The 23,741-nt window shown below is 44.2% G+C and overlaps 1 protein-coding gene across 2 annotated transcripts in view; it reads right to left on the bottom strand.

Annotated features, from left to right (window-relative positions):
- LOC138749682 (myocardial zonula adherens protein-like) overlaps positions 1–10,105 on the bottom strand; it is a 65,777-nt gene extending 55,672 nt beyond the window's left edge. Inside the window, exons 1-2 of one of the 2 annotated variants that reach the window (XM_069911416.1) lie at positions 9,519–10,105; positions 9,341–9,412 (exon numbers count right to left, since the gene is read on the bottom strand). In XM_069911416.1, coding sequence (XP_069767517.1) covers positions 9,341–9,412; positions 9,519–9,581 — 135 coding nt within the window. In that variant the 5' untranslated portion in view covers positions 9,582–10,105. The remainder of the gene's footprint in view (positions 1–9,340; positions 9,413–9,518) is intronic. The other variant, XM_069911415.1, reaches the window with a different exon arrangement.
- Positions 10,106–23,741: the final 13,636 nt, after the last annotated feature.

The following is a 23,741-nucleotide window of genomic DNA, read 5'->3' as shown; positions in this document are numbered from 1 at the left end:
TCAGGCACCTGCCTGTTTCTACTTATACCTCGACGAAGAGCTCAGGCCCAAAACATTGGGCCTTTACTTCCTCTGGATGCCGAGTATCTCCAGCACATTTGTGTGTTGCGCTCGACTCCAGCATCTGTTAACTTTCTTGTTTTTTAAAAAAAAATATTTTATTTATTAGAAAACAAATTAATAACCATAATTACAAAATTAAAAATATTAACAAATTATCCAAAAAAATTTCATGGTTACATAGAAAAAAAATCTAACAAGAACTACAAAGAATCCTAAAAATTACCTAACCACCCCCCCCCCCCCATTTACCCCTCCCTTCAACCAAATCATACTCCCTGAAGAAAAAGGAAACTAAAAGAAAGAAATAAGGAGACTAATTCAATCAATCATTCATCCAAGCTGCACTCACGGCCAGTCTCAGATTTTAAAATTTGAATAATCCAAGTATGGGCTCCAAATCTTTTAAAATATATAATATTGATCTTGTAGATTATGTTATCTTCTCCATTGGTATACAAGACCTCATTTCCGAATGCCATCTTTGTAAATTAATCTTTCCATGAAACATCTATACCTTTCCTTGCTACTGCTCGAGCTAATCTCAAGAACGCCATTTGATTTTATCCAATCTGTTTAACAAAGCCATTTCAGTAAGTTCCCCAATTAAAAAGATCTTTGGGTCTAGAGAAAATTGTATTTTCAGGATATCCTGCAGACAGTCTCTTAATCTAGTCAACTTCCTACAAACAGCTGAAGTACCTCGATATCATTTTTAAAAATTATTGAGGATTTTTTTGATAACCATTTTCAACTACTAGTCAAGACATGACACACAAGACATTGATTAAAATGCACATTTTTGTGATAACCTATTTTTAAATTGCATAATTAAAACTGCATCAAATGCTCTTGAATGCATTATTTGTAGCCAATCTTTTTTGAAAAATGACTCAAAACTGTGCAATTTAATTGGCTGATGCTGCATTTGTTCATATTTAAGGGAGTCCTAATGGAAACTAACGAAAAAAAACACTTGCACAATTTCGAGTGCATGCAATTTGTATTCAGATGGATCAAAGTGCACGAGGTGGAAAGCCTCAGTGAATTATGACTGAATCATATTATTGCACAAGGGTTTACGTACAGACTCTGGAACAGTGGCATGCAATGTTTTGCCATTGTCCATCTTTTCGCACCTGCCTCAAATGTACTAGAGCAGAAACAAAAGCTGGTGAAGGGTGAACTCGGAACAAACCCATCCTTTTATTAAAAGAGAGTCTGTTCAATGTGGAAATTAATAAGAGAAATGGCCTCGTACTTGTTGACATTGATTTGAATCTCACTGCCTCACCCATTTCACATTACCGGTCCCCTCTCTGTGCCAAGTGCTCAGTAAAACGGTCCAGAACAGGAAGATAGAAAACACGACGCTGGAGAAACTTGGCAGGTCAAACTGTGGACTTTATAGTGGCAAAGAACCAACGTTTCAGGCCCAAGACCTTGATGAAGTGGGCATGGTATAAGGTACAGAAGGTTGTGATGAAAATATTATTTCCTGACTGAAATCTATGATCCATGGTGTACTGCAGGGATCGGTAATGATATATACATTATCGGTAATAAGATATACATTAGCATTAAACATTCTTTGGAGGTGTGAGTGGTAAATTTGGAGTTGACGCAAATGTTGGTGGTGCTGTGACTAGTGAGGAAAGTTGCCCAAACGTACCACGAGACATAATCAGATGGAGTCAGCAGGACGACATTTGATCCCCCAGCAAGTACAATGTGATACATTTTGGGAGATCTAATGAGGATAGGACACATGCAGTAAATGGTCAGACTGTAAAGAACAAGCAGAGAGGGACCTAGGGGTCCAGGTCTACCATTCCTTGTACGTGGCCACATTGTGTGGTGAATAAGGCAAATGGTATGTTTGCTTTCATAGGTTAAAGATTAGTGTTACGATGGATGTTATGTTGCAGTTTTACAAAGCACCTTAGACTGAACAGAGTACCCTGTTCAGATGTGGTTGTCACATTATAGAGGAATGTGATTGCAATGGAGAGATGTGCAGAGGAGATTGACCAGGCGATCACCGCTGGATTGGAGGGCTTCAATCAGAGGGAGAGGTCTGAAAAGCATGGCCTTGTTTCCCCAGGAAAGGAGGTGACAGAGGAGTGGCCAGATAGGTATAGATGGGACAGATCGTCAAATCTTATCCCATAATCGAGTTGCCAGACTCAAGGACATCTACCAGTTTCTCAAGAAAGTAGCTTCCATCCTCGAGGACCCCCACTCTGCTACCATCAGTGAAAAGGTACAGGAGCCTAAAGACAAGCACTCAGCGGCACAAGGACAACTTCCTGAATAACCAACGAACCACAAACACTGCCTCCTTTTATCCTATTTCTTGTAATTTTTTTGAAATGTAATTTATAGCAATATTTGTACCTGTGACGCTGCCGTTTGAAGGTGCGAGGAAAGGTGATTAAAGGCTTTACACAGAGGGGTCCTTCCACCACAAGAGAATTGGACTTTTGTCACTTTGTCCTGCGCCCCTCACAGAAACCTACAACACCTGGTGTTCCAAGGTAGTCTCCCCTCCAAGTACTAACCAGGCCTGCTTAGCTTCTGAGATCAGACTATCTCAGGCATGTTCAGGCTATTGGGCTTCTGTCCAACTAAATGGACACAGAAGGATACAGACCTAATGTGGGCAAATCTAAAGAGTGTAAATGGGTAAAAACGACAGCATAGATGTGATGGGCCAAATGGCCCATTTCTGTGCTCTACAACACTGCCAACTCAGACCCCACAGTAGCAGAGTGAACACGAATCAGTCTCAATCTGGAAAACTGTCAAAGAAAGTTCAGTCACTGGGATATACGCTTGAAATATTAATTTCTTAACAGCCTGGTTGGTGGTTTATTTATATGTCTGCTTAAATCATGCAAATTTTTATGAGTATCAAAACATTTAGACCCATTCTTCTGAACTTTCTCCAAACTGCGTTATCCAACACACCTGGCATTTGAACATGGCTCCGAGCTCTTTCAGTTTGTTCAACTGTGGTTTCATTCGCAGTTTCTGACCTGAATACTTTTACACAGCCTATTTGCTATGCTCATATTTCCCAACAATACAGAAGGATATTCAGCCCATTAAATATTTGCCAGGTCTCAGAGCAATCCCATTCCACCCATTTAGGTCCCTGTGACCTGGTCAAGAATCAGTCACAATCTCATTGAATGGTAGAGAAGGCTCCAGGAGCCACACGTTGGACTCTTCTTCATTTCCCATGAGATTACATGGCTGATACAGTCCACCAATTCTCCCATTACTCACCCATGAGTAATCTACGTTGACCCATTACCCTACCAGCACGTGCTGGAGCATCCAGGGTATGTCAAGCGGTCACATGGTGAACTGACACATTCTACGAAAGCAGCACCAGGGCAAGGTCATGAGGACTCTGAGCAGTATCTCTGCCAGCTGCCCCACCCTACTGGCCAAAGTCTTTGGCATGGAGATTGGAACGCTCTGTGGCAGCATCAAAGCTCCTTTTCCCACTTGGAGCACCAGTCACCCCAATGCCAAGGGTTTACAGTAAACTTTGCTATTATTACAACCAGCATGGATCTCAAATCTAAACATTTACTCTCCACTCCAGCATTAGTACTTTAACAAGACAAAGGATTCCACTGCATTGTGAAGGTATCACCTTTTCTCTCCTGCCATCCTATCCATCTCTATCTATGGCCTCCTGGCTATGGGGCAGTGCTCCTCTCCCCTGCCCCTTCTCCCCTTCCCTGCTCCTTCCCTTCCCCCTACCCCTTCTCCCCCCTGCCCCTTCTACCCTGCTCCCGCCCCTTCTCCACTCACTTTTTTTTTTAATTCAGAAGCCTGTCTGCTCTTTATTCATTCCCTGACAAAGGGCTCAGGCCCGAAACATTGATTTTATGTATATATTTACCTCCTATGGACATTCTGGGATTTGCTGATTTTCTCAAACACATTTGTGCACTTACTACAATCACAACACCTGCAGACCATGAACAGATCTCATGTGGAGTATTCAGTTCAGGTCGCCTCATTACAGGAAAACTGTAGATGCTTTGGAGATAGTGGAGAGGAAATTTACCAGGATGCTGCCTGGATTGGTGAACATGCTGTATGAGGCAAGGAATACACAACTGGGGATTTTCTCTCTGGAACAACGAAGGTGGGAGGTGGAGAGGAGGGAAGAAGAGGTAGGAAAAAGGGAGAAGGGACAGGAGGAAGGAGAGGAGGAAGATGCAGGGGAAGGGGAAGAGAGGAGGGAGGAAGGGGCAGTGATTAGATGGAGCAGAGATAGGGTTAGTGCCGGGGGAGGGGGCATCAACAGGCATTGACCCCAAGCAAGGTGCTATTCCCCCCCATATGGTTGTTGTCAGACCCACCCTCACCCTCTGCAGCCGAGTTTGAGTTTTTCACAGTCTCTTCCCACCCCAAACACACTAATGCCCCCCTCTAACATTCATTCTGCCATCAACACTGATTAGAGTGGGCAGTCAGCACCTTCTCCTGAGGCAACATTACCAAATATTTAAGGTGAGTGAAGGAAAGTTTAGGGGAGATGTCAGAGGTGGGGTTTTACACAGAGTGATGGATGCTTGAATTGCCGGGGATGGTGGTAGAAGTTGATACAATAGGGACATTTAAGACTCTTGGACAGGAACATGGATGCAAGAAAAATAGAGGGTTATGGGTTTGAGGGAGGCTTTGATTGTTAAATAAGATTAGACAAGTCAGCATAACCTCGTGTTAAGCTGGTCCACGTTCGGACAGCTCCCCAGGAGAGACAGGTAGCTGATGGTGAGGAATTGTCTGTGAAGAAGATCAGGGTGATGGCTCCAGTCTTCCCATGACTGGTCACCCAATGCTGGGTAACTGACAATTTAGGGAGAGAAGAGGTCTGGGGATGGGTGGTGGGAAGGTACAGATGGGTAACCAGGGGATACATTTGTTTTATACCAAAATAGACTTTATTCACAATAAATTATTTACAAAAAAAAAAACCGTTCAAAGTATTTTCACACCTTTCATTTTATACCCATCACTGTACATTGTTACATTCATTTTGATTTACACCATTACACCACCTGTGGCCCCCGTCGCTTCTCCCCACCCCCACCATTGTTTGAGGGACGTCCCCTCAGTCTCAAACTCTCAGCGCCTAGTAATGGGAGGACTCTAGACTGTGGCCCTTCCCCACAGCGCCCTCACGTTGGCTGCGCCCAGCCTCAGTGTGTCCCTCACCACGTAATCCTGCAGCCTGGAACGTGCCAGCCTCACCGACATCTCCATGTGCTGGAAGCCTAACAGGTTTCAGGCAGACCAGGAGTCTTTCGCCGAGTGGATGGTATTCCAGCAGTTTTTTTAAATTTAGACCCTTTTCGGCCCACGAGTCCATGCCACCCAATTACATCCAATTCACCTTTCGAATGGTGGGAGGAAACCAGAGCCCCCTTGGAAATGCCCACGCAGACACGGAGAGAACATACAAACTCTTCACAGCATAGATTCGAGCCCTGGTCCCAATCAGTGGTGCCGTAACAGTGTTGCGCTAACCACTACGCCAACCGTGCCGCCCCGTTCTGGATGTCTGATTTTATCTGAGTCCCTGGGAACAGCCCATAAATCAGAACGACCTCTGTTCATGCTGCTGCTGGGGAATCAACCATCACAAGGACCCTTGCATCCTCTCACACACCTGGAGGCCGAGGTCGCATTGCTGAACCATGTTCAGGGAGAAATGGAAGAGGGCTCTGAATAAATGCACAGTACACAGAGGGAATTGTGTGAACTATGCATTTAACTCCTGCTCTGAACTGAGGTGGGCTCCTGTCAGGGCAGGAATTCATGTCACTGGACTTACAGAAATGTAGGGCTGGATTTATTCCCAATATCAATACCAATGTTCAGGCACTCGAACTCCCAACTGTTGTTCATTAAACACTCTCCAGGTGTGGACAGAGAAACAAAACCATCTCCAAAAACAGTGGCGTTCCTCATTAGACTCGCTTGGGCAGAGATAACAGTGCACTGCTTTGTCCTGGGCTGCCTATCGATCAATAAACAGTGGAGGCTTCAGACGAGTGGGGGGAACTCCTCACATACAAAACCTCTGTGGACGAACCTCAACCTTCCAGCTGAAGGAAGGAACATTAACTCGACAAAATGAAGCTGTTCACCGTGAAATAATGATTTAGATAGGGCTGCCTTCATGTGGATAATCAGTTTTAATTGGAAGTGTTCTATGCAGAGATATTAAATCTTGAACAATATCGCAGCAAATAATGCTGGAGGTATTAAAGATCAGCTGATCTCCAGTACATAAACATTAACAAAGACCAGAAATTGTAAACGGACTGCTTCTGCTCATACCAATCTATTAATACAGCAACTAAATTGATGTCTTTGAGCCAAACCTTTCATTTAAATCTAGGGAAACAGAGTTTCTAATATTGGCATCCAAAGATATTCTGCCATCATCTTGTCTATCACATGTCGATTGGGTAGAAAATAAACTCTGTGACAGAAGACAAGAATGTTAATGAAATTTAAAGAGAATAATACTGTTGATGATTCGTTAAGGTTCCCTTTGGTTTCCTGGAGCACTGTCTGGGAGACGAATGTCCAACTATTTAGGGCTCAAACAATTACTGAAGATCCCTACCATCGAGCACACAGTGTCTTTGACCCACTAACACCAGGAAGGAGGTACAGGAACATCAAAAATCAGGCTGGTAAATAACTTCTTCCTGCAGGCTGTGAGGTTGATGAAGAGTGTCCTGTAACCTTGGGTATCTTATTAATTTACAAAATTGAGTGAATTATTCCAGAATATTTATATACATATTCACTTTATATTTTTATAGATGTGATTATTATAAAAGAAATGTATTATGTGTGTAGGTGTGTTCACCAAGGCCCAGAGAAATTTCATCTGGCTGTATGTGCACTGTTCAGGTGATAATAAACTTGAATTCCTGAAGCCTAGAGGAAACTACATAATTTCTTTCCTCTTTCACAACGTTAACATTCCAAAGCAGTGGCGTCATTTAAACCCAGTCTGAGCAACCACAAGACAAAAGGTTAATCAAGCAGTGAAGTTCAAGGTTACCTTTAAGAAATCAGGAGTAAAACATGAAGGTCTGCAGACCTCGTGGTTGAAGTTAAAACACAATGCTAGAGGAACTCAGCAGGTCAAACAGCATCCTTTATACAGCAGAGATAAAGATGCAGAACCAACATTTCGGGCTGAGTGCCTGTCTGCATTTTGCTTAGACCTTAATGAAATGCTCAAGTCTGAAACGTTGGTTCTGTACCTTTATCTCTGCTATATAAAGGACACTGTTTGACCTGCTGAGTTTCTCAAGTGTCAGGTTTTTCCCTTTAAGAACTAATTATACCTCACAGTACAATTGTCATATTTTGGAATGCCAAACGTTACTGTTAAGTTAATCATTTCTTCCCATCAGCATTCATTGGCCAAAATGACATTCATCCGTCTACCTCTTCAGAATGGCCACAGAAACCCAGAGACTGAAGTGAGAGTGTCTCAGAGGAGGAGAGAAAGTTTCCTCCAATCGCAGAGACCTCAGTCACAACCTGACCCCAGGCTTTAAACATCCAACTGTCCCTCGATCCTGCCCTCCTCAAAATCATCCTCTGTCCATTCCGACGGAGGATCCTTGACTAGAAGCTTCTCTTCCCACAGATGCTGCCTGGCATTTCCAGCATTTTATTTCAGATTTTGAGCATCTGCTGCACCTGCTATTTTCAATCATCTGCTGCTGTGTCTTCTGGCCATCACCCGACCATGGCAAACCTCCTCTCAGTGCAGCCCGATGTCTCCTTTCTCTAAATACTTTACAATTTCACTACCCACCAACCCCTCCACCCATCTCATCCTGCTTTTGGAAACTTCACTCCCCTTCCTTCTTCCCATTCCCACCCAACACACTCTCCATTGACTCATATCATTAATGGTTCCACTACCCACCACAATTTATCGCAATCCCTCATAAGCCACTGTCCTATCTTGAAAACCCTTCAACCCACTAAAGTCCACAAAACCCAAATCTCCCCCTGTGGAGCTTCCAATGCTGTCCAAACATTCTGACCAATGTGACCACTGGCTGGTGAATTGTTTCCACCCCCATGTATTGAATCAGCTCATTCCATCATTAGTTACACATCGGTGAGGTATGCACTGCCTATCCCCTCAGCTCCCCCTCAGCTCCCCCTCAGCTCCCCCTCAGCTCCCCCTCAGCTCCCCCTCAGCTCCCCCTCAGCTCCCCCTCAGCTCCCCCTCAGCTCCCCCTCAGCTCCCCCTCAGCTCCCCCTCAGCTCCCCCTCAGCTCCCCCTCAGCTCCCCCTCAGCTCCCCCTCAGCTCCCCCTCAGCTCCCCCTCAGCTCCCCCTCAGCTCCCCCTCAGCTCCCCCTCAGCTCCCCCTCAGCTCCCCCTCAGCTCCCCCTCAGCTCCCCCTCAGCTCCCCCTTATCCCCTCAGCTCCCCCTTATCCCCTCAGCTCCCCCCCCCCCACCCCTTGCCGGCCCAATGCCAATTGTCATCTCACCCTATGCCCAGCGTTACATCTACTTGCACCCAGTTGGAAGCGAGCCCCTGGGTGAAATTGGGCCAGGTCAGGACATCAGGTCATCAATGCTCCTGGCTCTGGGGTTTTTGGACAATTGTCACGCAGGAGGTCACGTCAGCCATTTCTGCCACAGCCCCCCGTTGTGCTTACCGTGGCTGGGATTCCAGTGTCCCCAGTCTCCCTCAGAGGTTCCCCTCACCCCAAGGGAGTCTCCCTCTCCTTCAGGGGTTCCTGTTGCCCCACCCCCACTTTGCTCCCCAGTTCTCTCCCCTGCCCCCTTTCCCCTCTCCCCCAGGGGTTCCCCCCCCCCCCCCCACACTTCTAATCTTCCCTTTCCTTCAGCTTCCTAATCCCCCAGCTCTCCTCTTCCACAGGGCTTTCCCTTCTCACCCCCAGGGGTTCCCCCTCCTCCCAACCCCCTCTCCCCTTGACCCACTTCCCTGTCCCCCAGCTCCATCTCCCCTAGACCCCTCACCTCCAGGGGACCCCCTGTCCCCCTCCCTCAAAATGTTCCTCTCACCACCACCACCCCTCACCCCTGCCCTCTCTTCCCATGGGGATCTCCCTCTCTCCCAGGGGTTCCCCCTCACCAATGGTTCCCCTGTCCCCCCAGCCCCCTCTCCCCCAAAGGTTTCCTCTACCCCCAGACCCCTCACCCCCAATGGTTCTTCCACACACCCGCTCACTGACCTCGTTTCTCCTCGGGGCTGGGCTGCCCTTGCCCTCGGCGTGTAGGGTCAGGCGGACTCTGCGGACGTGATCCTGAGGAGCAGACACAGGGTTTAGCGGGCAGCAGAAAGCCAGAGAACCCCGAGCCCCCGGACGCCCAGGCTCCGGACCCCGCGCCGCAGCAGCCGCAGGGGCTTACCCTCCTGGCCGGCTTCGGCGCCTCGGAGATGGTGCAAGTGGACGCCGATTTAAACTGCGGCATCGTCCCTCCGAGTCGGCTTGAACCTGGTTTGCACCGTCGCCGGTCTCCCAAACTCCCGCTCTGTCTGCGACCAGCTTCAGGTCGGCGAACTGACGAGTGGCTGTCCCGTGCGGGCAGGTGCACACCACGTCCCACCCGACTCCACACAGACAGCAGAAGGCCGATAGGTCTGTAGCAACACCTGTTTTATGACACAGCTGCAACCAGGTTCTCACCCAACTTGTCAAACTGCATTTTACCTTCCCTCATCCAAATATTTTACAGGGGTGTTCTCCCATTCCAGCCTTATCAGGGACGGCTCGATTTGGGTTGGCTGATTATCTTCACAGCCCTGCAGAGAAAAATCATTTGCTTCTTATTTGTCCAAAATAATCTTTGTAGCAGAGTCCACTTCCACTGGCTTGAATCTCTCTCTCTCTCTCTCTCTCTCTCACACACACTCTCTCTCTCTCACACACTCTCTCTCTCTCTCTCACACACTCTCTCTCTCTCTCACTCTCACACTCTCTCTCTCACACTCTCTCTCTCACACTCTCTCTCTCACACTCTCTCTCTCACACTCTCTCTCTCACTCTCTCTCTCTCACACTCTCTCTCTCTCCCCCAAACACACTTTTTCCCTTCTGTCACAAATGCACACAGAGCAGACACAGCTGAAAACAAGCCCAGCCTCAAGGGCACTCCTGTTCATTTGTTTAAGTGAATTGATAGGCAACACCTTGGCCTCAGCAGGAGTCAGTAACCCTTTCTGGTCGGGAAGCAGGGTGGGTCAGGAGTCAGTAACCCTTTCTGGTCAGGAAGCAGGGTGGGTCAGGAGTCAGTAACCCTTTCTGGTCGGGAAGCAGGGTGGGTCAGGAGTGCTGGCAAATTTAGCAAATCGGGTGCTTGTAAAATGAAGCTTCTTACATTTCCAACTTCAGATTGCAGGAGTAAAGCCTGAAAGAGCTTCATCAGGCCCAAAAGACCATCTTCTTCCATATCCACAGAGTGCAGCTGTTAATAAACCAGACCTCAACCACCCCCCCCCCCCCCCCCATTTCAGCACACAATTATCCATCTGGAGTTGAGAACAAAACAGCAGCTGGTCTTAGAGATGATCTCCATGGCAACCACCAGATTGTTCTAAAAACCCATCTGGTCCACTGATGTCCTTCAGGGATGGAAATCTACAGCAGAATTCGTGTGACTCCTGACCCATCCCATGAGGTTGACTCTTAGATGCCATCCGTACAAAGTGGCTCAGACTGGACAGTTGCCCAGCATCGACCTCAGCACCAAATCTGGCAAAGTGTTTCTCAGTGTAACCCATTCAACATCTGGGGTACTGGTGTCCAAACTGGGAGAGTCGTCCCACAGCCTAACAAGGGGCACTCACAGAATCAGACCTCTCAGTGATGCACAGGACTCCCGCATCACAATCTCTGGGTACATCTTCTCCCCACCCTGACTGGAAGCACAGAGGTGGGCGCAGGAGTGCGAATCATCCTCAGAGTTATTAATCAGACCCTACAAAGTGTGACCCCCCCACAGGTCATACACATGGGCAGGGAACCTTGTGATCATCAGCTCCTGACCTCTCTCAGCTGAAGAATTCATGCTCATGCAGGTCAAACAACAGCAGAAGAAGCATTAAACATAGCAAGGGCATAGAGTACACTCTTGGTGGGGGACCATTGCCTACCACCAAGAGCGGCATTGGCGGCATTGCCATTGAATTGGATGACTCCCTGAATTATTGGTTCACTGCAGGTCATGAGGGAACCAACACGAGAGATAAACCTAGCTTATCTGACTACCTGTGGCAGGTGCATCTGTCCAGCGAGTTGGCAGCACAGAGGTAGATACAAGGCAGCGAGTAATCCACAGAACCACCAGCATCATCACCAGACCCCTCCCCACATGAATGCTAGCATTGCATTTGCTTTCCTTACCACCTCTTTGCACTTTGACCCAGTCCTCACTGAGGGCTCAGTAGTGGAGAGGGTCAAGAACTTCAAATTCCTGGGTGTAAACATCTCCGAGGATCTCTCCTGGAACCTCCACGTTGGTGCAATCACGAAGAAGGCTCGCCAGGGCTATACTTTGTGAGGTGTCTGAGGAGATTCGGTATGTCACAAAGATTCTTGTAAACGTTTACAGGTGTACTGTGGAGAGTATTCTGGCTGGTTGCACCACTGTCTGGTACGGAGGCGCCAACTCTCAGGCAAGAATAAACGCCAGAGGGTTTTTAACTCAGCCTGCAATATGATGCTGCCACAAAACACCGAATTTCATGACTTTTTCATGATTCCGATCAATTGTATTTCCCTGCCAGATGTCCATCAAGTGACATCGCGGTGTAACTCTCCTGTCACCCATGTGATCAGTGGACGTTGTTCTGAGCATGTTCCAATACTCCACTAAGGCTGCTTCCCAACCCCTTCCCAATGAGCAGCCGGCCCTCAAACCCAATCCCCCATCACCCACCTTCCCCGATTCACACTCCCTCAAAAACTACCACCACCATTTTCTCCACCAGACCTCAACTGTACCTGCTGCTGGTTCACCGCCAGTTACTTTCCATTGTGTCCCGTTCTTCCAGCTCCTCCATCTCCAATGTGGCCGACCCAGGGATGAGACATTCTGCACAGTCACCTCTGAAATGTCTTCCATCTACCTGCACCATGGCTTCTCCTGTCCTGAGGTGCAGAGACCCCTTCAACCATCACATTCACTTCCTGCACCTTTGCTTTCACCCTTTTCCTCCCTTTTTTTCAAATTTTATTTAAAAGCTTTTTTAAAAACAAAATACAATCAAATAACAGCAAGAAATTTTTAGATATATTTTAAAAAACCTTCCCCACCCTCCCAACCCTTCAGCTAGCTCCCTTAAGGGGAGCCAAATACAAAAACAAAACAGAATATAGAATATATAGAATATTTCAAAGTATTTTCAAATTCATATAGTCCAAATAAGAAGACCACATATTAACAAAGAAAGAATAATTATCATGCAGGTTACATGTAATTTTTTCCAATAGAATACAAGCTCTTAATTCATTATGCCATCGTACTATGTTAATCTCTACATTATCTTTCCAAGTACTAGCTACACATTTTCATGCTACAGATAACGCTAAACGTACAAATGCAATTTGAAATTTATCCAGCCTCAATCCCTTCAAAGAAACCATATAACCCAACAAAAAAATCGATGGGTATAATGGTAATTTAATCTTAAATAATTTTTCCAAGACCAATCTAATTCCTTCCCAAAATGGTTTTACTTTAACACAAGACCAAACAGCATGTAAATAAAGTTCCACATCTAAAATAAGGGTCCGAATTACTAAACCCATATTTTTTTCAATTTCTCTGGAGTCAAATATAACTGATGTAAAAAATTATAATTAACCATTCCAAATCTTACATTTATCAATTTAGTTACACTGTCGTGGCACATAACTTCCCAATTGTCTTCAGGAAAAATATGTTAAATCATTTAAGCCTAGATTTCTCCCATCCCGGTTTATCCATACTATCTTGTAACAATTGATACATATCTGAAATATAATCTTTCTTTGGTATAGAGGAAATCAAAGACTCAAATTTCGTCAACATAGGTAAATTCATCTCTTTACCATAATTCTCTTTTATCAAAGCTCTGAGTTGATAGTACACAAATAAAGAATTTACAGACATATCAAATTTCTCCCTCAATTGAGTAAAGGAAAGAAACTGTCCTTCAAAGCAATCCTGAACTATCTTTATACCCAGAGAATTCCATCTCTTTAAATGATTATTAAATATTGAAAAGGGAATAAGTTGATTATGGTACAAAGGAGTTTGAATTGATAGTTTACCCTTCAACACCAAAACCATATTTCTTTTACTCCATATCTTTAACAGGTGCATGTTACATTCCCATAATAAATTCATATTCCATTTAAATATGAACTGATGTACCTCAACTTCAGAAATACAAGCCATTTTCACGTTCACCCAACTCAGAGGTTGGTCCATATCCATCAATCTACTAACAAATTTCAACTGAGCTGCTTCATAATAATTTTGAAAATGAGGTAATTGAAGACCACCTTATGCATATTTCCATGTAAGTTTATGTAAAGCTATTCATGCTAATTTCCCCTTCCATAAAAATTCCCGTACTGCACTATTCAAATCCTGAAAGAAACTCATTGAAAGTAAACAAGGTATCGACTGAAACAAATATTGGATTTCAGGAAAAATATTCATTTTAATACAATTTACTCAACCAATTAACATTAATGGAAGATCTTTCCATTTAATCAAATCCATTTTAATCCTTTTTAATAAAGGAACATAATTTAATTTATATAAAGATTGGTCATCTGCATTTACTGTTACTCCCAAATATTTAATTTTATCTGACCATTTCAATTTTATAATATTTTAATATTCCGAATAATCTCCTTTCCCAACTGGTAATATTTCACTCTTATCCCAATTTACCTTATATCCAGATAACTCCCCAAATTTCAGCAAGCAATCTTGCAAATATTTCAAAGACTGCTATGGTTCTGTCAAATAGACCAACATGTCATCCACAAATAAATTGATCTTATATTCATCATCTGCAATTCTCATCCCTTTCATCTTATCATTCTGTTGTATTGTCTGAGCTAATGGTTGAAATAGCCAATGCAAACAAGGCTGGTGATAATGGACAACCTTGCCGAGTCGACCCCGTTAATTTAAATGGTAAAGAAATTTGACCATTTGTCACCTCCCTAGTGATTGGGTTTTTATATAAAGCTTTAACCCAACCAATGAAATAAGGGCCAAAATTAAATTTCTCTAACACCTAAAATAAAATATTCCATTCAACCCTGTCAAAAACGTTTTCCACATCCAATGCAATCACCATTGGATGGTTGGGTTGCCGTCTAGGTGCATTGATCAATGTAATCAATCTAAGAATGTTATCAGATGCATTTCTATTCTTAATAAAACCTGTTTGATCTACATGTATCAACTGAGGTAAATATTTAGCAAGACTATTCACCATAATTTTATAATCTACATTTAGTAAAGAAATAGGCCTATATGAAGATCCTTTCAGTGGATCCCTATCTTTCTTTAAAATCACAGTAATTATAGCATACGAACAAGATTCTGGTAACACCTGATCCTCAGTTATTTGCTGCAGAACATCTCCAAATACTGGGATAAATCTTCATAAAATATTTTACAAAATTCAGCAGAAAATCCATCATTCCCTGGTGACTTCCCATTTGGTATCTCTTGTATAGTTTCTTTAATCCCAAAATCTATAAATGTAGCTTTTAATTCCCTAACCTCCTCCTCTCCTAAACCAGGTAAATTTAATTTAGATAAATAAGAAACAATAGAACCAGCTTCCTGCTTTCCCTAAAACTATATCATTGTTGATAATATGAGTAAAACTGGTCATTAATTTCCTGAGGTTTAAAGGTCACTATTGAATTTGTTTTAACAGCATTAATAATTCACGATGACTGTTCTGTTTTTAATTGCCATGCTAACACCCTATGAGCCCTCTCACCTAATTCATAGTAATGTTGATTAAATTGATTAATTAAATGCTCATACTGATAGGTTTGTAGTGTATTATAATGTAGTTTCAACTTCGCTAAAGCTGACTTTTTATCTTCTGTAACATTTTTCTGAAATTCCTTTTCCAACTCAGTAATTTGTTTCTCCAATGTTAATCTTTCTGCCACATATTGTTTTTTAACTTTCATAGTATAACTAATAATTTGCCCACGCAAATATGCTTTCAAAGCATCCCATATTATAAAAGTACTACTTACTGTATGAATATTCTCAGCCAGAAATAAAGCAATCTGATCCTTAACAAAAGTAACAAATTCTGGTTTCTTTAATAGCATTGTATTAAGCCGCCATCTATAAGACAATTGCACCACTTCCGGACTTGCACAAGAGAAAAACAACATGGAATGATTCAATATGACCCGGCTTTTATATTCAGCTTGAAGAACTCTACCTTGTAAATGTGCCAACACCAAAACAAAATCTATTGTAGAAAATAAATCATGTCTAAATGAATGAAAGAAGAAATTTTTCTCTTTAGGATTTACTCTCCTCCAAATATCAATTAAATTCAAATCTTTCATCAACGTTCCTAATTGTATTGCCATCTTTGATTTCCTTATACTTTTCGGAGACCTATCCAACAAAGGATCTAAAACACAGTTAAAATCTCCCCCAACCAAAATATTTTCCTTGGCCTGATTTAACAAGAAAAAAGCCTCCGACATAAACCTTTCATCATCCACATTAGGTGCGTAGATATTTAACAAAGTCCACGATTCAGCAAAAATTTTACAATTCAACTTCAAAACCCTCCCTGCACTACCTTCAAAGGATTCTAATTCAAACGGTAATTTCTTATGGATGAAGATCACTACACCTCACACCTTGGAATTGAAGGAAGAAGAAAATACATGACCAACCCAATCTCTCTTCAATTTCATATGTTCTTTTTCAATCAAATGTGTCTCTTGCAAAAAAGCAATATCAACTTTCATTTTTTGAATATAAGCCAATACTCATTTACGCTTAATAGGATTATTCAATCCCTGGACAATAAAAGATGCAAAATTCAAATTAGACATTTCAGTAAAAAGTCTACTATAAAATATTACTCCCCTTTCTAATTCCCTAAATATGCTAAACCCCTCCCATATAAAAATACCACAAATCAAAAAAATATATAAATTTCCCCTCAGTAAACTACTAAAAAGTAGTAACTCCCTAAAAAATCTGGGTGTGGTAAAACCCACTAGTGGCAGACAACTATCAGGTCTCAGTGTCGTCCACCCCCCCAATCAGACTTTCACAAAATAATTATAAAGACAAATTCAACCCAATGATTCCAATCTAATGATTGTTCCGGGTCTTCAATATCAAGAAGACTTTGCGTCAATTCAACCTTCTTTCCATTCTTTCCATGTTTCCCATTCTTTCCATTCCCATTTCCATTTACCCTCCTTTTAGGCGACAATAATTTGGTAACGAGTTAGTAAAAATTAATGCATCATGATCATTTTCAAAAAATTGAGACTGAAAATTCCCATAAAAAACTTTAAGTACAGCCAGGTAACGAAAGGAAAACTTGTAACCCTTTCACCACAACACTTCTTTAGCTGAATTAAATTCTCAGCACCTGCTAATAATTTCTTGACTCAAATCTGCACAGAAGAACATTCTGCTATTTTGAACCATCATTGGAATCTGATTTTGCCTTCTGCACCGCAACTCATAATATCATTTCTCTATCTTGATATTTCAAACAAAAAATCAAAACTGTCCTCGGTGGTTGACCTGGAAACGGTTTTTTCCTCGATGCTCTCTGCGCTCGGTCCAACTCCAGACCATCCGGAAAAAATTCCTTGCCCAGTACCTCAGGAATCCATTTCTTAAAAAACTTTACCACATCTGAACCTTCCATATCTTCTGGGAGACCTACTATTTTTACATTATTTCTTCGACCTTGATTCTCTAATGAGTCAACCTTCTTCAATAATTCCTTCTTCTGAATCCCCCAATCCATGAAAGAATCCTCCACTTTTTCCATTTTTTCTCTATTATAATCCACTTGGTTCTTACATTCAAAGAAAGTTTCTTCAATTTTTTTTAAATTATCCTGTACAGTATCCACATATTTTTATAAATCTACTAACATCACTTTTAACTACAGCCAGATCTTTCTTCATAGAGGTCATCTCTTCACACATATTGTTCATTTTAGTTTTCACTTCCATAAATCCTTGATTTATCTGAGTAGACCTCTGCATTGACATATTTTCCATTTGATGAGAAATCCCTTCCAATATTGTAAATACAGAATCCAGTCCAGGTTCCATCACTTCCCCTTGAGGCCTACCTTCTCTGGTCCCAGTCACCATATATTCTTCCTTTGTTGATTCCAATAAAACGCTGGGCTCTCCTCCTCTTCTGACATAGTAGTTCCTCTTCCATTGTGGCTGTGGGTCTGGATACCCATCGACAGCAGGACGACCTCTTCAGCCCGCTGTCTTTCAGGTTCCCCCACAGCTCACATCTTCTCTAATAAATCCCAAACTTGCGATGCACTGCACATGCCCGGAAGAGTCACTTTCTGGTGAAGCAGTGATTCACTTGCACTTCTTCCAATCCAGTGACCACATTCAATGTTTATGATGTGTCCCCCCTACACTGGAAACCTAACACAGGTCGGGCAATCACTTCTCTGAGCTCCTGTGTTCAGTCCGCAGAGATGACCCTGAGTTTCCTGTCACTGACATCTAAACTCTCCATCCCCCCACCATCCTGACCTGTGGCCTCCTGTATCTGCCACACTGAGTCCCATTGCCAGCTCGAGGCACAGCACCTTGTCTTCTGCCTGGACATGTGGCAGCCTTCTGGTCTCACTAATGAATCCTGCAACTTTATACAACTCAACCTTTCTGTTTGAAAAAGATCTGACCTTTTTAAACTGCCATCCTTTTTCACTCTATGATTAGACTCTACAACCGGTAAAAAACTGCTACTTAACTGCCCTGTTATCTGATCTAAATCCCCTTTCTTCCATCTCCTCTATCTCCCAGTTCCAACGAAAGGTCCTGGACATAATTGTTAACTGTTTCTTCTTCCGACCTTAGCGGCATTTTATGTTTGCATTTCAACAACCATATTTGGTGGCCTCCACCCGCAGTGCTAAACTATGCTTTCCGTAGCTACTGTTCACTTCCCCCGCTGAGAAGATTGACTATGGTGGACCCCGGCAGCAGCACAAGAGGAACCCCTTCACCAACTTACTTGTAAATACACTAAAAAAAATTCTTAATATTCCCTGCTGAAAGGAGTGGAGTCTTATATGCCCGTGAGTCTTGTATGCTGTTAAATAAGGTAATTGCAGTGGCAACAGGAAAAGGTCAAAGGCGAGATATTCTGTGGCAAGTTGTAGGTCCTAACACAGTGGTTCTCAAACATTTCTTTCCACTCACATACCACTTTAAGTATTCCTTATGCCATCAGTGTTCTGTGATTACTTAAGGTGGACTTTAACCCCCTCCATAAATCTTCATCCGCGAAGCCAAGCCAAAGATATGGGTGGAAAGAAAAAGTTTGAAAACCACTTTTTAATCATCCCTAATTGACTTGTTATGTGCACGGTTTCATAACTCCAAAGGAAATGGGGAAATTTTCTCAAGCAAAATATTTCAGAAACAATTGGGTCTAGAGCAGTGATTCTCAACCTTCCCTTCTCACTCACATGCCACCTTAAGCAATCCCTTACTAATCACAGAGCACTGATGGCATAGGGAATACTTAAAGTGGTATGTGAGTGGAAGGAAAAAGGTTGAGAACCACTGCTTGAATATCTCCTGACATCAACTACCAGCCAAAAGCAGGCTTTCTTGGAGAGATTTTGGTCACCTAACTACAGGAAAGATAGAAGATTTACTGGGATGTTGCCCGGACTTCAGGAACTGAGTTTCAGGGAAAGCTTAAGCAGGTGAGAACTTTATTCCCTGAAGTGTAGAAGAATGTGGGGAGATTTGTTAGAGGTATTTAAAATTATGAGAGGGACAGAGTAAATGTAGGTCGACTTTTTCCATCAAGGTGAGATACAAACCAGAGGACATGGGTTAGAGTGAAAGGGGAAATGTTTTGGGGGAACATGAGGGGGAACTTCACAAAGAGATTGGTGGGAGTGTGGAACGAGCTGCCAACTGAAGTGGTGAATGTGGGCTCGATTTTAACATTTAAGAAAAACTTGGACAGGTATATGGATGGAAGAGGTATGGAAAGCTATGGCCTGGGTGCAGGTCAGAGGTGAAGTGCCAGTTAATGAAGAAATCAAAGGCTGTGTAGTTAACCAGGAATCATGGCTTTTATTAGTAGAAACTCAGTAATACAATAATGAATGATAATGGCTGCGTACACAGTTATACCCAACGTATAAAGATAATACACGTCCAATGTCAGCAGGCTAAGCACAGCGAAAGACTGACAGGAAAACACAGATTCATCACAAGAGGGACTAGGCAAAAAAAATGGTTTGGCACAGACTAGAAGGGGTCTGTTTCTGTGCTGCAGTGTTCTTTCTATGGTTCGAGGTGTTCGAGCATGAAGTGCGGAGTTGACGTCTGACCTCCGAGCTGGTGGGTTCAGAAACGATTGAAGTTAATGCTATATGGAGAAATTTAGCTTCAGGCCCTGGACAAAGCAGGACCTGCCCTCGCACATCCTCTGGCCAGAGCCTCAAGTTTTTTTGTTGGCAGTGAATCATCATTAAACCCCCACTATGGGTGCTGATAAAGAGCTCTCCAGCCTCCCTCTAGCTCCAGACCAGGATCTCAGCCCTGCACCTCAAGGTCCCACAGCCACAACCTGAAATCAGAAACCTTGACCGACCTCTACATAGGTCCTGGTGGAAGGTGTGCTGACCGGCTGAATCACAGCCTGGCATGGGAGCACCAATACCTTGGAGCAGAAATCCCTCCAAAAGCTAGTGGACACAACTCAGTCCATCACTGGCAAAACTCTCCCCTCCATCAAAGACATCTATGGGGAACGCCACCATCGGAGAGCAGCAGCAATCATCAAGGATCCACACCACCCAGCACACTCTCTGTTCTCGCTGCTGCCATCAGGAAAGAGGTATCGGGGCCACAAGACTCGCACCCCCAGGTTCAGTAACAGCGGCTCCCCCTCCACCATCAGACTTCTCAACAATAAACTCAATCAGGGACTCGTTTAAGGACTCTTATTATACATGTTATTTATTTTTGAATATATTTTTCTGTATTGAATAGTTTGTTTACATTTTTTCTTTGTTTATATTTCTCTCTTTTGTCAAGTTACAGTAGTTTTCTTCAGTACAGACTTTTTTGCACTCCTGATAAGTGATAATTCTGTCTGGCCTACAGGTGAAAGGAATCTCAGGGCTGTATGTCTGTATTCTGACAATAAATTTGAACTTGACGTTAACCTCCAGCAACTTCTTTAACCAAAAGCTTTGCTTTCTCCGCCAGCCATACAAGTCCTGAGTTCCAGATCTTCATTTCTCTGTCATCACCCTCTAATCTCGTTGCTGACCAGTTCAAAATGGTGCTCTTGGGTTATTGCCCATCTGCTGAGCCATCAAGGCTCTTTCCGTTGACTCCATCTCAGTCGGTTTTAATTGCATTCAGCTCAATTCATGTCCCTTTGTGCCAAACAACCCCTGCCCACCCATCGTTGGCACAAGTGCATCAGTCCTGGTCAGACACTGCTCCCATCCAAATACTCATCCAAGGCCTCCAGCTTGTACCTTCTGGGGAGTTGGGTTGGGGTTGCTTTCCCTGAAGCAGAGGAGGCTGAGGGAGGTCCTGATAGTCACACTGTGTGGAAACAGGCCCATCTGCCCATGCCCACCAAAATGTCCCACCCACACTAGTCCCACCTGCCTAAGTTTGGCCTACATCCCTCTAAACCTACATCCCACTGTTCAATGTTTAAGAAAGAAACTGGACAGATACATGGATCTGTCCATTTTCTTTCTTAAACATTGAACAGTGTATGCCTCAACCCCCTCCTCCAGGAGCCCGTTCCACACACCCAACACCCTATAAAAACGTTACCCCTCAGTTTCCTGTTAAATCTCCTTTCACCCCCCCCCCCCTCCCTGTTAAACCTGTGTCCTCATGATACTGATTCCCCAACTCTGGGCAAAAGACTCTGTCTTCACCCGATCTATTCCCCTCATGATTTTGTCCACCTCTGTGAGATCACCCCTCATCCTCCTGCGCTCCAAGAAATAAACCCCCAGCCTGCTCAACCTCTCACTGTAGCTCAGGCCCCCGACTCCTGGCAACATCCTTGTCAATCTTCTCTGTGCCCTCTCCACCTGGATAACATTTTTCCTGCAGCACGGTGACCCAAACAGAACACAATCCTCCAAATGTGGCCTCCCCAATATTTGATGCCATCACAATATAACATCCCAACTGCTATCCTTCATAGTGTGACAGATGAAGGCCCTATCTATCTGTGATGCCACTGCCAAGGTCCTATGTACCTGTACCCCTCGCTCCCTCTGGTGTACAACTCTTCCCAGATCCCCACCTTTCACTTTGTAGGTCCTACCTACATTAGGCCTCTCAAAATGCCACCCTTCACATTCCTCCGTGTTAAATTCCATCAACCATTCTTCAGTACTCCCGCCCAATCCATCAAGATCCTAAATTATGTGGGGCACAGAAAGAGTAGCTAGCTAAAAATAAATCTTAACAGAGGACCCGGGCACAAAGCACCACATGGGAGACCGGAACACACTGGCGAAGCATGTGGAGCAGGTATCTTCGAGTGCTCGAGCCGTGGACCAGTGCTGGTTTGGGAACAGTACAGTTGCCATGGACACAGTAGGCTGTGTCCTTGAAGATTTTCCTTGATGAAGGGCTCAAGCCCAAAACATCAGCAATATATCTTTAGATGCTGAGAGGACCAGCTGAGTTCCTCCACCATTTCAGTGCGTTTACTACAAGCACAACATCTGCAGCCGATCGTGTTTCACACAGTAGGCTAAAGGACCTGTTTCGGCACTGCATGAGTTTAGCAGCACCTGACAATAAGAGTTGTAGATATGACTTTTAGTGGCTATAAATAATGAACAGGGATGTGGTTTCGTTGGTGATGGGCGTTGGCTGAAGAACCGGTTGTGAATCATGCACAGTATGTGCGCTCCCAATTTTTCAGATGCAGAAGTTATGCAGTGCCACAGAAAACAATTGGCTTCAGCTTTCATTTATTTTGGTGTTCGAAATTAGACAAATTTCCCTCCCTCCTCCCCCATCCAGCCTTCATGAGATGAGCTGGATCGGAGAATCCTCCCTCGGCATGACTACTGTTCCAACCCGAAATCACCCCTGGGCCTGCGGGAGAAATCTACTCCGCTAAGCTAGCCCGAAATGTCAGTTCTGTACCTTTATCTCTGCTCTCATCCGGTACCGCACGGATGGCAGTCTTCAATCTGAGGCACCTGCAAGCTCACACCAAGACACAAGAGAAACTTGTCCGTGAACTACTCTTTGCAGACGATGCCGCTTTAGTTGCCCATTCAGAGCCAGCTCTTCAGCGCTTGACGTCCTGCTTTGTGGAAACTGCCAAAATGTTTGGCCTGAAAGTCAGCCTGAAGAAAACTGAGGTCCTCCATCAGCCAGCTCCCCACCATGACTACCAGCCCCCCCACATCTCCATCGGGCACACAAAACTCAAAACGGTCGACCAGTTTACCTACCTCGGCTGCACCATTTCATCAGATGCAAGGATCGACAATGAGATAGACAACAGACTCGCCAAGGCAAATAGCGCCTTTGGAAGACTACACAAAAGAGTCTGGAAAAACAACCAACTGAAAAACCTCACAAAGATAAGCGTATACAGAGCCGTTGTCATACCCACACTCCTGTTCGGCTCCGAATCATGGATCCTCTACCGGCATCACCTACGGCTCCTAGAACGCTTCCACCAGCGTTGTCTCCGCTCCATCCTCAACATCCATTGGAGCGCTTTCATCCCTAACGTCGAAGTACTCGAGATGGCAGAGGTCGACAGCATCGAGTCCACGCTGCTGAAGATCCAGCTGCACTGGGTGGGTCACGTCTCCAGAATGGAGGACCATCGCCTTCCCAAGATCGTGTTATATGGCGAGCTCTCCACTGGCCACCGTGACAGAGGTGCACCAAAGGAAAGGTACAAGGACTGCCTAAAGAAATCTCTTGGTGCCTGCCACATTGACCATCGCCAGTGGGCTGATATCGCCTCAAACCGTGCATCTTGGCGCCTCACAGTTTGGCGGGCAGCAACCTCCTTTGAAGAAGACCGCAGAGCCCACCTCACTGACAAAAGGCAAAGGAGGAAAAACCCAACACCCAACCCCAACCAACCAATCTTCCCCTGCAGCCGCTGCAATCGTGTCTGCCTGTCCCGCATCGGACTTGTCAGCCACAAACGAGCCTGCAGCTGACGTGGACTTTTACCCCCTCCATAAATCTTCGTCCGCGAAGCCAAGCCAAAGATAAGGGACACTGTTTGACCTGCTGAGTTTCTCCAGCATCATTTTTACTTCAACCGCGGAGTCTGCAGACTTTCATGTTTTATTTCTGGGGCT

This window comes from Narcine bancroftii, chromosome 14, assembly GCF_036971445.1.
Source record: "Narcine bancroftii isolate sNarBan1 chromosome 14, sNarBan1.hap1, whole genome shotgun sequence".
NCBI classification, from domain to species: domain Eukaryota; kingdom Metazoa; phylum Chordata; class Chondrichthyes; order Torpediniformes; family Narcinidae; genus Narcine; species Narcine bancroftii.
The sequence above is the reverse complement of the archived record's forward strand: the minus strand, read 5'-3'. Positions and strand labels throughout refer to the sequence as shown.